Here is a 17,956-nt window from a genome sequence, read left to right as displayed (position 1 = left end):
AAAAAAAAAAAAGAAAGAAAAAAGTAAAAGAGAAAGAGAAAAAAACTAAGTGAACCCAAGATATACCTAGCCAAAGCAAAAGTCTTCTACAATGAAAACCTCAAGACACTGAAAAAGAAAATCAAAGATGACACTAAATGATGAAAGATTTTTTTATTCTCCTGAATTAGCAAAATTAATATTGTGAAATTAGCTTTACTACAAAATAAAAATCTATAGACTGAGTTATGTTCTTCTAAATTCTGGTGTCATGCTTGATGGGTCTAGAAAACTCAATTCAAGAATATATATGGAACCACAAAGTAAAACAAAACACAACCACCATCATCCAAAGCAACCCTGAGGAGTAGGAATCCAGCTGCAGGTAACACGATACTCCACCTCAAATTATACTGCAATAAGCTATGGTGATAAAGATATCCTGGTATTGGCATAAAATCAAACAGATTGCTGGAGCAAAATAAGAGGGTTTGGGAATAAACAGACAAAGCTATGGTCATCTAATCTTTGACTAAAGTAACAAAAACTACATTGCAAAAAACACAGCCTATTCAATAACTGTCTCCAACAAAACTGGATATCCACATTCAGGGGAATGATAGAGATCCGTATCTTTCACCTTACACAAAAATGAAGGAGAATTAGATCTGAGACCTGAATTAAAAGCCCTGAAACTAACAACAATATGAACTAATTAATTAGTAAGCTCAGAACTCCCAGGGACTAAACCACCAACTAAAGAGTACACATGTGGGACTCACTGTTCTAGTTGCATATGTAGCAGAGGATGGCCTAGTTGGTCATCACAGGAGGAGAGGCCTTTGGTCCTGTGAAGGCTCTATGCCCCAGTGTAGGGGAATACCAGGACCAGGAAGTGGGAGAGGGTGGGTTGGTGAGCTGAGGGTGTGGGGTGGGGGTGGGGAGGTGTGGGGATACGGGTTTTATAGGGGTTTTTTTCGGAGGGGAAACCAGGAAAGGGGATATCATTTGAAATGTAAATAAAGAAAATATCTAATAATAATAAAAAAAAACTACTAGGGAAAAATACTGCGATTTCTGGAGTCAAGCAAGAACTTTCCAAGCAGAAGTGCAAGGGCACAGGAATGAGCAGAGTTACCAGACTGAATGCACACTAGCAGGACAGCTATATTTCAGATAGAGATAATACCCAAAATTTAAAAATAACTCCAAAATTACAATCAGCAAGAATACAAAGCAGCAAATCAATAATAAACAGTTCTTAAAAAAAAAAAAAAAAAAAAAAAACTAGTGTTAAAAGTAAAAAGTGTTCAGCATTTTTAGACATCAGGAAAATGTATTTTGAAACTATTTTTAAGACAACACTTTATCCCAAACAGAATGGCCATTATCAAGAAATCTGACAACAAATATTGGAAGCATGTAGGGAAAAGTAACACTTAACTCACTACTTCCAGGAATATAAATTAACAGTAATTCTGGAAATCAGCTGGAAGGTTCCTTAAAAATTAGAAATGAAACTACTGTATGATACAGCCATGCCACTCTTAGACAAGTGCCCACAAGGCAACATGCCCTCCCACCAAGATATCTGCACACCATGCTTGTCCCTGCCATATTTACAACATTAAAGAATGGACTAGCCTGAATGTCCATCAAGAGATAACTGGATAATGAAAGCATGGCACAAAATAAAATATTCAGCTGGAAAAGAAAAAGGAAATCATAAAATTTTCAAGAAAAAGAACAGAGTTGGAAAGTATGCAATGGATCCAAGCTAAGAATGAAAATACATGCGCATCTTCTCTCATACATGTAGTCCTAGTCTACGATGCATACATGCACATAAGAAAGCAGGCATAAGTATGAATATAATCTAAAAGTTGGAAAGAACAGCAAGGGAAGATAATGAGGAAAGATGGCCATAGACAAGAGGATGGAGTCATAAAAGACGATATACAACTTTTGTTCTGTTTAGTTTTCATTCCATAGGTTCTTTTCTTGTAGAAAGGCAAACTACATACTTTCTAAAGAAGCAAAACCATTTTTTTTATTTCAAATGAGTCCAACATGCCATTCCTTTGAGGTGGTGATGATGAACGTTTGGCTTCCTTTTTACTTTCACTGACTATTAACAAAAAAGGAATTAGACATAACCTATCATAGAACACATCTGTGACACTGACCCACTCAGAAAAAAATGACTTAAAAAATTGTTTTGGTGGGATAGGTACAGTAATCTGAAATCTTCTTTTTCTTCTGTTAAAACTTATCAAGTCATTCTGTTATAGTGTTGTTTAATACATAAAATGCATCGCTCTGTGTAAAGCATGCTTTTGAAAAATTAAAACAGATGCTGAAAAGATGGCTCAGTGGTTAAGAGAACCTGCTTCTCTTCCAGAAGACCTGGGTTCAATTCCCAGAACCTACATGGCAGCTCACAACCATCTGTAATTCCAGTCAGTACCAGGGGATTTGATACCCCCTGTCCTCCAAAGGAACTAGGCACACACATGGTACACAGACATCTATGTAGGTGAAACACCTATACACAGAAACGAAACTAGGGAGGAGCTGGATTGGAGAAAAGAGCACATGACTTCTCTAGGGAGGAGCTGGATTGGAGAAAAGAGCACATGGCAAGTGACCCATGGATGTACTCAATGTAAAGAAAGGGAAGACAGGCCACAGTAAGCAGAACCAGATGAATACAAGACATTTCCTAAAATGAAAATATTTAAAGTGAGTAATTGGATGCACCAAGCTCTATACACACTGTGCTTTTCCATGTACATATAACAGTGATACAATTTAGCTAACAAAGATAATCCAAAATAAATAATATTAAATAGGTCAATACTAATTATGCAATAAGAAAATGCCTCTGAAAAAGGGCCTAGGGTGGAAAGTCACATTATGTGAAAACATAACTCAATCCGAAAGAGAAAGCTGGAAGTATTACCAGTTGTTTTATGAACATAAAGAGGTGTTTAAACTGGGGTTAGCTGAGAAGAAGTCAGTACAATTTGAAGGTAATGAGATACTGATGCCAAACAGACCCTGAGATTTTTAATCCTGTGAGCCAATTGTTCTGAGTTCCTGTATCTTCAACACTGACTTCTGATACAAACATGCTATTTTTAAAAGCAACTCACACAAAAACATACCACTAATTTTGTCTCATCAACTGCCAGAATGTAACTACTCACAAATACAAACTTTTATTTTATTTAAAGTCATTTGAAAGGGCTGGTGAAATGGCTTGTCAGGTAAAGTATGTGCTGCATAAGACTGGCAACATGAGTTCAATCCCCAGAAACAAACAACTGATTCCACAGATACGCTGCAGTTAGAGCACATGTACCACCACCAGCAACCTCCCCTCCCCCCACAGTCACAGCACGATTGCACAAATTTTAAAATATCTACACTGTAAAACATATTCCTGGTACTGTGTGAAACTAATGAATCACCTTCCATGCCCTACTCCCAACCTCACATAAACATCCCATGCACACATTCACAATACCAATATGTATAGTGATTTCAAAGAGAGTGGCCCTATAGGTTCATATACTTGAATACTTGGTCCTTGGGTGATAAAAGTATGAAAAGCAAGAGACTACAAGGCATTAAAAACAGATTTTCTTAGAATACGAAAGAAGCTAATAGAAGAGATTAGAAAAGCACATTTTCAAGTAACAGATGAAAATCCTATTAACACAGGTTTGCGTGTAAATAAAACTCACTAGTAAGAAAAACAAAAACAAAAACAAACAAAAAATCCCAAAGAGATTCAGGAGCATTGTTGGTAGTGGTGATAGTAGTAGTACCAGCAGTAGCAATGTGTATGTCTGTGTGCACACACATGCACTAACACACGTGAACAGCAGCACATAATAACTCTACAAACCCTCAAATTAACTAAAAGATTTCATAATGAAAGAAGTCTAAAAAGTGCAATTTTGAGGAAGAAAGTATTTTTCATACAGACACTTACATAATATAATTGGGCCTGAGAAGAAGGCTCAGAGAACATAGCACTCATGAGAATCTCAAGCATGAGAATAAGAGTTTGGGTCCGAGAACTCCAAGAAAGGCAAGAGGCTTCAGTAGCCTATCATAGTCCTATCATTCTGTAAAAGATACAAAAAACGCCCAAGGGTAAGTAGACTAGGTTGGCTAGAAATACTAGGAAGTGTCAGGTTCAGCTAGAGACACAGAATAACAAAGGCAAACACACAATGTCAACCTCCACAAGTACCAGGTACAAATATGGTACAGACACACAAGCCAGCAAAGCACCCATACCCATAACAAAAAAATTAAAAAGAAAAACAAGCCAACTTTTAAAAGAGAACCCATTCTTAACAAAGATATGAAGATACTTCTTTTATCCTACTGCTAAGACTTAATTTCTCCACAATAACAAGTGGTCAAGACATCATGTTTAAAGGAATAGCTTCTATTAACTTTCCAAAACACATTTACTTCTAATTTTTCCTAAAGCACAGTGATTTAGCCTGAAGTGTGCTTATTTAAAAGTAACAGGACTTGGAAGATGGCTCACTAGGTAAAGTGCTTCCTTCTCAAGCACAGAGACTGAGCTCAAATCCCCAGTACACACATAAGACAGGTATGGTGAACAGGAGGTGAAAGGAGAGAAAGAATGGTTGGGCATTAGGCTCCTAGTGGCTCAACGGTTATCTGTCTCACTCAAACAAGTTCCAGGTTCAGTGAAGGATCCTGTCTCAAAAAATAAAGAGGGTCACTGTAGTAGGTCACAAGGTTCATAGTTGGATGGGACTGATTCCTTTTCTTTTCCAGTATTATACCTTCCAACACCACAAATGCAAGTCAGCAGGAGTGAAGCTTCTAGTTCACCAGACACTAGCTGGATTTCCCCATTTTCAATGGCTTTAAGTGGTATCTTCAGCAAAAAGACCTAACAATTATGTTAGGTAGGAGGAAGAGAGGGCAGTATGACCAAAATATATATATATATATATATATATATATATATATAAAAATAAGTAAAGAGAGAGGTGACTCAGCAAGTAAGGACATTTGCTGCTCTTATTCAGAGGCCCCGAATTTGCTTCCAGAACCCTCCTGGGGCAGTTTACAACTGCCTGTAACTCCAGCTCCAGAGGACCAGACGTCTTCTAGCCTTTGCAGGTTAACAACACATAGATATATATGTACATACACACAAATATCTGTACATACACATAACATTTTTTTAAATTATCTTTTATTTTTAAGACTATAATTAAAAAACATTAAAAAACAGAGGGCAATAAAAGATATCTAAGTTAACATATGACCTCCACATGCACACACATGGAAGCACACCCACACACATATATGCACATATGAATATACACACAAAAAATTGACTAACTTAATAAGTTCTAAAAAGGATAACAGTGACATTCTAAAGCAGTACAATTCACTGAAAGACAACAACTAGGAATTAATGATTCCACAGGGGACAGCAAAAAACTGACTTACCTCAAGAGAAGGGAGAAGCACACCACTAACCAGGATTACCTTACACTACTGGTGTGTGATGACTTCTCCTACAGCTGTTATAAAATACTTGGCATAAGCAACTTAAGGGGAAATGGGCTTGGGGGTAAGACATCACTGCACCAATAGTGAGAGCACACAACAGTCTCTGCTTAGAAAGTAGAATTAAAAACCAGAAGCAGAAGCAGGCTGGATTAACTACCTATCCTCAAAGACTGGCCCCTTAGGGAAAACATCTGTCAGCCAGGCCCTACCTCTTAAAAGTTACTTAACTTCCCCAAATAGTGTCACCAAGTCTGGGAAGGGCTGTTCAGTTAGAAAACATCAAAAAACAAACAAACAAACAAAAGGCTGTCACTGCTGAATGCCTCCTGAAAGCCATTCTGTCTAGCAGTTTTGCTTTAAAAAAAAAAAAAAGGAGGGTGGGGTGGGGTGGGCAGGGCTAGAGAGATGGCTCAGTGATTAAGAGCACTGCCTGCTCTTCCAAAGGTCATGAGTTCAATTCCCAGCAACCACATGGTGGCTCACAACCATCTGTAATGGGATCCTATACCCTCTTCTGGTGTGTCAAGGACAGTATGGTCATATATATGAAATAAATACATAAATCTTTCAAAAGAAAAGCAAAGAAAGAAAAAGAAGGGGTCAGTGGTCAATGGGTGCCTCAGGGTTTCTATTGCTGTGACAAAACACCATGACCAAAAAGCAAGATGGGGAGGAAGGGTTTATTTGGTTTACACTTCCATATTGCTATTCATCACCAAAGAAAGTCAGAACAGGAACTCATACAAGGCAGGAGAGCCTACAGCAAGAGCTGTTGCACAGGCCATGGAGGGGTGCTGTTTTTGTCAGGTTGACATGACTAGCCAACACAATGGGAGAAAAGGAAAGACAGGGGTAGAGTATGAATTCAGTTTGTCTCTGATCAAGCCTCTAGACCTGACTCCCAAATTTAATGACACACCAAGGAAATAAAAGATCCTAAATTACTTAGTAGGAGACTAGTAAGCAAAATACATACTACAGCAAATTCAGCTCAGCTCTCAGCTCAGAAATGGAGAAATCTTGAGCTCAAAAGACATTAAAGATGTGGTTCTCAACCTTTCTAACGTTGTAACCCCCAATCATAAAACTATTTAGCTGCAACTTCATAACTGTTATGAATTGTAATGTAAAAATCTTATATCCAGGATACCTGAAAAGGAACCTCTGTGAAAGAGTTCTCATTCCAGGGGAGAGGAACCTTGAGAACCACTGCATCCAAGTCTTACCAACCAATCTTGATTTACCTGCTTCATGTGGATTCTGGCCCAAGTTAAGTCTGGGAGAAACAGTCATTCATAGCACATTCGTAGTTTTGAATAATGACTAAGGAACTATGTAGTTAAGTTAAAAGTACTCTGTAAGTTTTGAAAAAGAGTACTGCAGTATCTATTCTAAAAGGGGAGAGATGAAACAATGCTAACATGTGCTGAGTGACAGGAGAGTTAAAGAAATGGACTGTAGAGCAGACAGGGCCACTGATCAGTGACTACTGCAACTCGAGAGCTACAGAAAAAGTTTATTAGACTGCTCTGTCTTCTTCTACACGTTTGGTATTTTCCATAAGGTATTTTTAAAAAATTAAAATGCTTTATGAAGGAACTGTTCATTTACAATGTATTTCAGAGTTAGAACAAAAAAACAAAATGAATACAATTTAAACAAAGCCCTTTAACAACAGAAATGCTAACAGCAAGCATAAGCAAATTTAACAAAAATGACTTTTAAATTTTTTCAAAGACATTATACAAATAAAATGAAGAAAGTCTATTTCATAAGTTACATATTTGCCTCAAATTGTGTTTGCAGTCCAAGTGGTAGATGTTACCTCACTGTGATAATACACACACACACACACACACACACGTATATGTATGTACACAAATCCAACAAATAGTCAAATGCTCTAGTATGAAGCAAGAATAAAATCATTAAGCCAATGCCTTCCTGGGTCCTTTGCATTTTGCTGCCACTACTTTTTAAGTTTAGAAAACTATAGAAAGCATCAAAAGCCATAAAAATATGCAGCCACACACTTACGAAATTCACTCTCTTGAGGACTCTGGATTCTCGACTTAAAATTTAATGTGGGGAAAAAAGGATACATTTGTTAGAAACCTATATAATTTTATATAGCAAAACTATCTAGAAATACTGACCTGGAGAAGGGAAATAATGGTGTTTATATACACTGGGCATGGATGTAAGGGAGGATCATCGTGAGGAATTGTGAGTAAAGGAAAATAAAATGAAGAGGTAGCAAAATTCATGTTTCCCTAGGCCTTTCATTCAGCCCAAAAGATATGCACTTACACTCCCAAAAGCAATTTCAGGCTAGATACGTCTTTATTTTTCCCCAGACAAACTGGATGTTAAACAGACGACAAAGTATATTTGCTCTGGGACACTAAAAAAAGAAAAATGAAAAGAAAAACCTTTTATGAATGACATACAACTGGTCAAAATGCCTCCAACCAGGTTGTAACCTATGACAGTGAGACTGCTACTGGGATTCCTTCCAATTCTTTCTAAAGGTTTGTTATAAAAAGCTGTAAACGTAAAACAACTGTTCACAGTAAAAGCCAAACAGGGGACCAGATCTTTAAAGTTTAGAAACTTTAACCACCAACCCATAAAGTTGAACCATTATTAGTGATGCTACTTTAATCACAACTGAGCATCACAGGTGTCATAAATAAGCCTAAACTGTTTACTTATAGATCCCTATAAACTGCCACAACATGAAGAGATGAGACCTCAAAGTAAGCATCTCAACACAATGGAAGGTACAAATTCAAATGATAAGTTCGATAAACCTGGCCTATCGCCCTGAAAACATTGTATCAATTTTTCTAAAAGAGAGAGCTTGAGAGAGAGGGGTGGGGGGAGATCGACCAGCTCCTAGTGCCATATTAGAGGCAAAAAAATCCCTAAGAATTTTTGAGCTATTTTTATATAAAAATCATGTTTAGAAGAAATAATTTTTAAATAAACTGTGATATGACTGAAAACAAAATTATGAGGAATATTAATATAAAGCCAACATCTGCAAAAACTTGGATCTAGTACCAGTATTAGAAGACTACCACACATGCACGTGCTACCAGCTTTAGGCTTCCCTTAAAATCTGGTCCTGACAGCTTTCCTCAACAAAGAACAGAAATTCTTAACAGCACAAAGCCTCTCATCAAATTCAAAACCCATAAAAATGGACTGCTCTTACAGTAACCCAATGGAAAATGTAGATCTATCATTTGTGCATAGGAAAGCCATAAGCAGAAAACAAAATTTTATTTTTTCCATTTTGAACACATTCAATCCTTTATCTCTGTCCTTACAAGGGGAGAAGAACAAAGAGCTGGCAACCTTGGGAATGCTTCCAATGAACAAAATCCTTCAGAATGATACCTCACTCCCTAAAAAGAAAGGCCAACACCAGTAAGCTAGAGAAAGAAGCTTTTTCCCCCTCAACTTAACCAGTGAACCTCCCTCTGGGCCAGATTCTAAAACCATGCAGTACCAACATTTTGAATACTTTCACAGAGGAACAAGACAAAGGAATACACTTACAATAAACACACACACACAAAGACCCAAAAACTCTGAATACTTTTCATCAGGTTTTCAAACAGTATTGTTTGAAAGAGAGTAAGTTTACTTTCAAATCTGAAGTTAGCTAAGATGTATGCCTGACTCTTTCATGTACACAGTATTGCATCTTTTAGATTTCTCAACAACTCTTAGATTTACTTTTTAAATTTAAACAAAAAGAAATGTTATCCACTTATGATTTAAACAAAACACTGTATTAAGAAGTTACTGAACTGCTAGGTGTCCTTTAATGCCAGGCTGCTACTCAACTACAATCATTCCTCTTAGAGAGAATGACAGTCATCTATCCTCAGCATTCATGTTTTCTGTGGCAGAGAAATTGGTTTCTCATGGAACGCCCATGAACTCTCACATTTCTCAGTCACCTTACAGTTTGTTAGGCACAGCTGTGAAACCAATTTTTGTCTTATTTCCAAACCAAAGCACTTAAACCTGGCACATGATTCCTTCAATTCTCTTGATTAGACACATGTTCCAAGTGGCAGAGCCACAGGATAGAAGCATGGACCTCAGTTTGCATGAGAAGAGCAACATAGAAGTGTCCCTGGGCCTGCACCAGATGTCTTCTGACTAAGAAATGCACCTTTCTATGCTGAGCCAGCAATTAACCTAAGCTTCTCTGTAGTGGCACCACAACTATCAGAATTTGGTGTTTCTCTTTACAGCCTAATTGCACTAAAAGGCTTCAAGACAATACATATTTGAAAATGAAACATCTTGTATGTGTTAAAGATATGTAATTCTGTATATCTAAAATGAACAGAAAAATTAAGAGTATTTTGAAAGCAAAGTGAAAAAATAATCCAATATAAAGAGAACTTTAAAAGAAATACACTAATAATTATACGTTAAGAGTAAAAAACTCTAAATCTAATTTTTTTCTAGTAAGCATACAAGATATAAAACAACAACAACAACAACCACCACCACCACCACCCAATAAGCCGAAACTAAACAACTGAGAAACTAGAATCCATCACTAGGCAATGTGGCTATGATTATCCCCATTAAGAGCTGAAGCTGCATGGGGCAGCACCTACTTATCCACATGCTGTGTTCCAAGCGCTCTGAAGACCCAAAGATTTTAGTAAGATTGGCACAAAGTAACTTGGTAGCAAAGCCAAATTATGACCCGTCCTTAAATTACTTATCGTTTCTACTTATCCCACTTAGTACAAATATATACAAGTCTTTGGTGCAGAAATATCCATATTGTGATTATGGAGTGCTGCCTCAAGTAAACATAAAACACAGTAATCACATCATACTACTTTTCCAAAACCTAACAATTCATGCACCGTGAAACATAACTGGGCCCAAAGTCTGAAATAAAAAAGTATGAAATTGTGGTAATATGCCAGTCAGACAGGCTAATATCTTAGTAATGAAAATAAAAAGCAAGTGAAGAGCATGGCTTTCTTGCTTGTGAACAATTCAGTTAGTTTAAAACTGAACTTTGGTGATTCTTCAATGGTACTTTTTTTTCCTGTTTTGGTTTGTTTGTGGTGCATGGAGTTAAACTTAGTACCTCATCCATGCTAAGCAAGCACTCTACCACTGACCACTATGTCTGGCCCTCACATACTTGTTTCCTTAATATTTCTTAGAACATCATAAATACAATCAGCCTAAAGCCAAACCATGCCAATAGTATCAACAGTTAGGAGACCTTAGAGAAACACTGTTGAAAGCATTTTTGAGTTTCAAAGCTGTGATTTGGCAGGTACTCATGGTATCAATTCCTGTGGCTACATCATACATTGTAATATAAGACACAAGCTAATACAGGACTAACAAGAGATCTACCCTCTAAATCTGGTGGCCTTCCTCCTCCATTCTCAAGAATAATGCTATCTCTAGGCATTGGTAACTGTTCCTAAGACAGAGGTGGAGGTCCTAGGGCATTGCACCAATATAAAACCACTGATTAAGAGGCAAAAGAAAAATATTACAAGTTTAATACAGTTTATCCTCTAGAAAAATGCCTGAATGCATTTTTCCTGTTGAAAGAAAGAAAACTCTATGTCTACTCTCTAAACCTATGTCTGGGTGTTGTATAATAATAATAATAATAATAATAATAATAATAACAACAACAATAGTAATAATATAATGATATCATTATTTTTTTTTATTTTTAAAAGGTCATGTTCTACCTTCTAAATCTGAACACCAAAGCAAATCTGATTTTTCTGATAACACAACACACCTATTGTTACAGAGTCGCATTCAAGTCAAGAACAGGGTATAGAGCTCCAAGCAGTTCTGTATGGAGAACACAATTTACAGCATGGAGCTTGTTGCTCCATCTACTTCCTACCATTACCTGAAGGGAGCGTTAACAGACACTAGTCAAACTATGACTTTTGCAGGGGTATTCTTTCAGTTACTCCTCTGGGGGCAGAAATGGCTTTAGTCTTGCAGCAACCAAGTCCTTCTGTACTGGTTTACATGTAAAATGTAAGATTAATCTGAATTTCCATTTCTTCTTATAATCAAATAAGTGATACCTTAGAATTACATTAGAATAATCTTCTTAAACACCACTACTGAAATAAGGACAAAATATGCACTCTTTAATGTTTTCTTTCAATCCAAAATAATTATTTTCCTGGAATTCCATGCTGTTTAGACCTGAGAAAATGGAAGAATAAAAATAAAGCATAACTTATTAGTGTAATACGCTACTACTGCATAGCAGAGCAGGACCTGCACTCAGACAGCTGACTGCTATACTAGGACTTTGCAAACCTCAACACACAAATCTTCAAATCTTGTTAAGCTCAAGGTTCTGATTCCTTACCTCTGGTAAAGGGCTAAGAGGAAAAAAGCGGGATGGGGGACAGCACTCTGTACTTCTCACAATTCTACCTGTGATGCACAGGTCTGATCTGTAGCTCATTTAGCCAAGGTCTGATCTACCACGAAAAGCAGCCAAGCAACCTCCAGAAGATGGGAGAAGAAAATTCCAGATTGAGTTTAGGAACAAGTTAGTTACCTGCTATTCAGAACTTAGGTTTCCAGTTTTACTTTTTTTCAGGGTAAGTTGTCAAAATTTGTAAACACCTGCTTTTAGATTTTATCAGAAAATATTATAAACCTCAACCCCAATTAGGCATTTCCCACATCCAAAAACTATACCAATACCCTAAATGTTTGCATACTGATAGATTCTATTTAAACATGCTAAAGAACATTTTAGAAACATACATTTGTACCTGTTTAGAGAGAGAGAGAAATTAGGGACTAAGTTAAAAGCATAGCACCTTTCTAAACTCGGAATTTCTACATGCTGTGCCACTAAGACAAGGTCACCCTTTTAAGAATCACTCCACACTCATATCAACAGGTTTCTCTAAAAGCAGAGCAATGAACACACAATTTTCTTTCAATAACCCTAGCATAGAACAATTTATAACCTAATCTAAAGCCTGGATGGCAAAACTATAAATGTAAATCAGTAAGAAAATAGTGCATCAGTGGGCTAATCTTAATGGGCAACCTGCTTAGTTTGAAGTCACCCAGGAGACACGCCTCTGACCATGTTTCCCAAGAGAACTGAGAAGGAAGTCCTATCCTGCCTGAGTGCAGCAGTATCTCATAATTCCAAAGTGGAAACAACCGGAGATAACATCTTTATCAATGTTCTTACTACCAGGAAAAAGAAGGAATCTACCAACCCATCATCAAGCTTACTTAAGGGCATACAATTCAACAATTAAATCAATACTTGATTACTCTTGGTGATTAGGCCTAACTGAAGAATGCTAAATAAAGGGAGGAAATTAAGAAAAATCTTCCTAGTCTTGAGTAATTTGGCTTTTCTCCCCAAATTTTCCTGCATTTCATTCAACTTTTTTTCCCTGAGATACAGAGATAGATGGTAGCCTAAGTAAAAAGTAAATTTAAAGCATACAATCTCCATTAAGCCTTACAATAAACATTTAAACACTTTTGAATTTTGAGAACACGGTGTTATTCTTTCCTAGATCTGACATGAAGGTTAAAAAAAACATAATACAAATTATTCTGTCAAGTTCAGCACTGCCTGCATTAAAACAGTCTGCAAAGTTCCTACCTAGTAAGTAGACCTTCCATACAAAAATCAGACATACCAAAGTATCTGGTCTTTCTACAAGTAAGGCATGTAAGATAAGAAAGTCTAACTTCAAAGTGCTAAGAAGCAATTTATAAAGCCCATTTTTTTCTAATTTCTTATGCAGTGGCAAAGAAATTCAGGTAGTAAAGAAATGGAGACTCGAAAGGCATCGTCTGCAGTACTGACAGCTATCAAGCCCAGCATCGTCTGCAGTACTGACAGCTATCAAGCCCAGCGAGGGAAAACAGACACAACGGCTTGAACAAGCACAAGCCAAGCCTCACTTTCCCAGTCTAACTGCCAAATGCCAAACACTATCTCATGGACTGATACGCAAAAGAAAACTTCAGGACAAATCAAACTCTCTGTACCATAGGAAGGTTCTATTTCCTCTACAATAATCCTTGGTGACCTTGAGGAAACATCCTGAGTTTAATGCACAAGCAGTTCTTCTCATCACCACGACAGCTCCGCACCCAGGGCACTCCACATCTACCACACTGTAGATTCATCCCCGTTCCCTGGATTTTGCTACTTGCAGAAAAATCAACTACCTTTGTAAATGTTTGATCTTATGCACAATTTTTAAGTAGCAGAGATTTTTCTCTGGTCTCTACATCTCTCACACTGGAAGAAATAAGTATATATGTTGTAAATTAAGTTATTCTTTCAGAGAGCAAACAACTTCACCTTCCTAAATGAACACAGGTTCCACAGACCATTTAGGAGAGGGGACAGAAATACCTCAATTTATTTTTAAAGCAGCAAAGATGTAACATGTCATTCATTTTCTAACAACTAAAAAGTGAAAACAATTTTAATGTTATTTTTATTTTATTAAACATAGCCACAATATTATCACTTCAATATGTAAAAGCAAAATTTTATGCTCTGCTAAGCTTTTAAAATCTGGTGCATATATCACACTTTTAGCATGTCATTTTGAACTAGCCACAAGTAAAGCCATCAATGGCTACACGTGGCTAGTGGCTACTGTATTGGACAGCAAGTCTCAGAAGCTAATACTTTAAAGTTAGACATACCTACTTTTAATAAGCAAACTATTAATTCATTGGAAAACGCAGAATCAGATCACCTTATCAACAAATCTGATCAACATATACAGTAAAAGGTCGATAAGTTACATTTGTGTTTATAAATGACTTCAAAGATCTGTCTGATCAACATAAATAACTACAGAATTTGTAGCAGAAATGGATTAAACACTGAGGAATTTTCCTACCAAACTGTAGCATCACTTCAACTAAACCAGCAACTCTTTCTATGCAAATTATTTAAATTTATCTCTAAATTTGATTCACTTTATAAGCCATATACCCACTGTTCAAAAATTTAAAAAAAAAAAAAAAGACAAAAAAAATGCACTCACTAGCTACTTGGGTTCCAGAGAAATTCTTTCCACAATTACAACTTACTTACTAAGAATTTTCTCAAGTAATTAGGACAATTACTTAAAACGTAAATAACTCCAACAATGCACCCTCCAGAAAACAACTGAAAGCAATCGTTTAGCTCATAAAATTTACCCTTAAGGCAAGTTACTGAATAAATCAAAAAGAACCGACTGTACTCCAGTTTACTGCATTTACATTTTCTAACACTGCATTCAGCCATTTCTAAATTTGGAAGGTCAGTTTAGATTGCACAAAAACAGTTCTTTAAAGCTGAAAATTTTAAAAATCACTGAAACATAGTTGTGAACAAAAATGCTCTCCAGACATCCAGGCAGAATCAGCACCATCACACTGAATTCAGAAGCACACAATCCTGTACTCAGAAGCTCACACTGTGTATATGGCGAGAGGATCTTTTTTCCCTTTTCATTTAGTTGATCTAGTCAGTGCACTTTTAGTTTGTGCACTTCAGAAGATAAAAGGAAACAAATGAAGCCAGCTTCTTGGGCTGCACGTATATTCAGGCAAGATCATTCATCTCTCAATATTTTTCCACAACTCACAATCCAAACAACAAAATTTGTTTCTTACCTGCAGTTAGGAGGAGGATCAAGGGTGATCTCAGCTAGCTCCTTCTGAATTCTGTTAGTGAAATGAGAACAAACAAAAAGGATCTGAGGTAGTCTACAGACTAACGGGGAATCACACTGCCCTCTACCACCATGCAGTTAAATGCAAGGCTGGCTGTGCCTTCAGTAATGCTAACATGGCTGCTTCCTCTTTGTTCTCAGAGGCATAACCCAAATCCCTTAGCACAAACTTTGCAGCTCTTTTTCTCACGTGCAACTGTAAATAAGTGTGTCATTCACACCTGATTTGGGAAACAGCTCCTTCTGACTACTCAGTGAAGGATATATAACTTATTAAAAAACAGTTTTTACCAAAGAAATTCTCTTTTCAAGCTTATATGCAAATGAGACAAAAGGGGAGGAGGGAAAACAGCAGAGAATTTGACAATGACTTCAAGTCACTTTTGACTGAGCTAAAAATTAATAGACTGCTACAAGAACACATTAACAGGTTTGGCAATATTTTAGCTCCCAGAAAAGTTGAAAATTTATAAATATCTCTGCCAATAAAAATTTCAAACTGGCATTCGTATCAACTTATGAGTGTATTCTCTGATTTCAGATACACCTTTAAGGGTCAATAAACCTGCAGTAGGAAAGATAAATATATAAGCTGAAGTTATAAGCAAAAGGCAACTGGCCTATTTTCTTCAAATTCAGGGCATTTTTTCAAAACTCAGAACATGTTTAATACGTTCTTCCACGAGAGTACAACATATTGGACTCTTCAGATTATTTCAAATACTGTTCCTGGTAATAAAATATTCTAAAGCTGTTAGCATTTGAGCAATGGTTAAGAGCCATATAAAAAGTTTGAATCATAATAAAAATGTAATATTTGATCAGTTTTTACATTTTTCTTCCTTCATTTATGTCCAATAAAAAAAATCAATGAACCATCTGTCCTGGGTAAGGTGGGCACATTTCACCTTAATCACTAGTTTCTCTAGCTATCCCAACACTGCTAGCACTTGGAGCCCCACTGGCAGAATCTTTTCAGTCACCACAGAAAATAGAAGTCAACAGAGAAGAACTGATCTTTCACTTGGATTCAGAAATGTTCCCACTGTTGTTAGCCTGTCAAGTTCATCCAGTGCTGGGGTGACAAGGAGGAAGGACAAGGGTGTTTCCAGTCACCGGGTGACACCTCAACTATAACCAGCTACTTGTGAGTTCTATCTACCCTCACAAAAAGGTGGGATAACAACAAGAACGTATGCAGTTACACCTGTGCCCCAAGATTTAAATTCCTCTTCATACAAATTGTAAACCAATTTAAAGCACGCTCTAAGAGCTGCTTCCCCCTATATAGCCAAGCCTGGTGTTTACCAATTTTCTGGTAAATATTGTCATTTCTGACCATTCAATTTTATGGAGAGAAGCACCGTGATCTCTAGAACTCTCAATCTCACTCACACATGACTCACAAAAGGAAACCTCTCCAGTGGACCATCTCATTTGGATTCAGCAAATTTCCCTTGCCAACTCCTTATCTGACAGAATGAGCCCCAGCTCTTCTTGAGGCGACCCTCGAGTTTACCACAGTACATAACAAAGTACACTTGCTTTAAAGTCAATAGTTGCAGGGAAACCGCGCATATACCACATGGAGAATGGCAGCCTACTCAGGTTCAAATGCGTTTGATGGAGCAGTATTTCTGAACTATTGCCACTGAAGTTAAGCCAACAAAAGCAACCAATGGGAACCTGACAACGTGAGTCCTCCCTTGTAGACATTACCTTTTAGCACTAGTGGATAACTTAGCAGTCGTTTTGCTAGAGAGTTTGGTGTTTTTCTTCTGCTGGGTGGCAGAAGGTTTTCTTTCCTCCTGTTCCTCAGGCTCTGGAGCGGCAGGGTCTCGCTGATCTGCATCTGAGCTGCCACTGCTGGTGCTGGGGCTCTCATCATCCGACCTTTGCCTATCACTGGACATCTTGGTGAAGTTATCTCTGGGAAAACTTCTAAGGAGAGAAGGGACCCATAGACAAATAATTAGATCTTAAATAAAAAAAAAAAAAAAGAAAAATCAGCAGCATGCTCCTCTCTCAGTAAGCACCTTTGAGAGTATTTTACTGAAAAGGATTCGAAAGTCCCTGTACTTATGGCATGGCAAGGTTACAGGGAGTCTGATATGTATTACAGTGCAGGCGTTGAGGGATTTACCAAATGCAAGTTAGAAAACCCACTCACATTTTTTTCCCATCCCTTAGACAATCTATCAATTGTCTACTTTCTCAGAAGGCATGAAGCAGATTTGCCAGGGAACTTGGGCAACGGGCATTAATAACATATGACAACTGTAAATAACAGATCTCGCTGAGAATGTTCAGAAGTCACTAATACCGTCTAAATATTTACAGGCTGACACCGGTCTGAGCTACCAAATCCTCCTTCCCAGAGGGAAACATACCCTGTTAGTCGCCCATATGCTTATTTACGGTGGCGGGTCCTCCCGTGCGCACCGAAAGCCTTTGAACACAGCACTCGAATTAAAAAAAAAAAAAAAAAATCAACTGGCAGCCGCCCCACAGCCGTCCCCAAGGCCGGCGGCGAGGATTCACCGGGCCAAGCCCGAGCTGCCACCCGGGGAAGGGCAGGATCCAAACTGCACCTTCTGCAAAGCTCCGGGTGCCATCGACGTTCCCCG

General features: G+C 37.5%; 1 protein-coding gene across 3 annotated transcripts in view; it reads right to left on the bottom strand.

Annotated features, from left to right (window-relative positions):
* The window catches only part of Ube2e3 (ubiquitin conjugating enzyme E2 E3), a 59,580-nt gene that overhangs the window by 40,365 nt on the left and 1,259 nt on the right, over positions 1–17,956 (bottom strand). For 2 of the 3 annotated variants that reach the window (XM_031370773.1, XM_031370771.1), the window contains exons 2-3: positions 17,049–17,270; positions 15,271–15,321 (exon numbers count right to left, since the gene is read on the bottom strand). In XM_031370773.1, the coding sequence (XP_031226633.1) occupies positions 15,271–15,321; positions 17,049–17,242 (245 nt within the window). In that variant the 5' untranslated portion in view covers positions 17,243–17,270. Of the gene's footprint in view, positions 1–15,270; positions 15,322–17,048; positions 17,271–17,719 lie in introns of all 3 variants that reach the window. The other variant, XM_031370772.1, reaches the window with a different exon arrangement.

This window comes from Mastomys coucha, unplaced genomic scaffold, assembly GCF_008632895.1.
Source record: "Mastomys coucha isolate ucsf_1 unplaced genomic scaffold, UCSF_Mcou_1 pScaffold15, whole genome shotgun sequence".
In the NCBI taxonomy this organism is placed as follows: Eukaryota; Metazoa; Chordata; class Mammalia; order Rodentia; family Muridae; genus Mastomys; species Mastomys coucha.
This window is presented reverse-complemented; position numbering and strand designations above follow the sequence as displayed.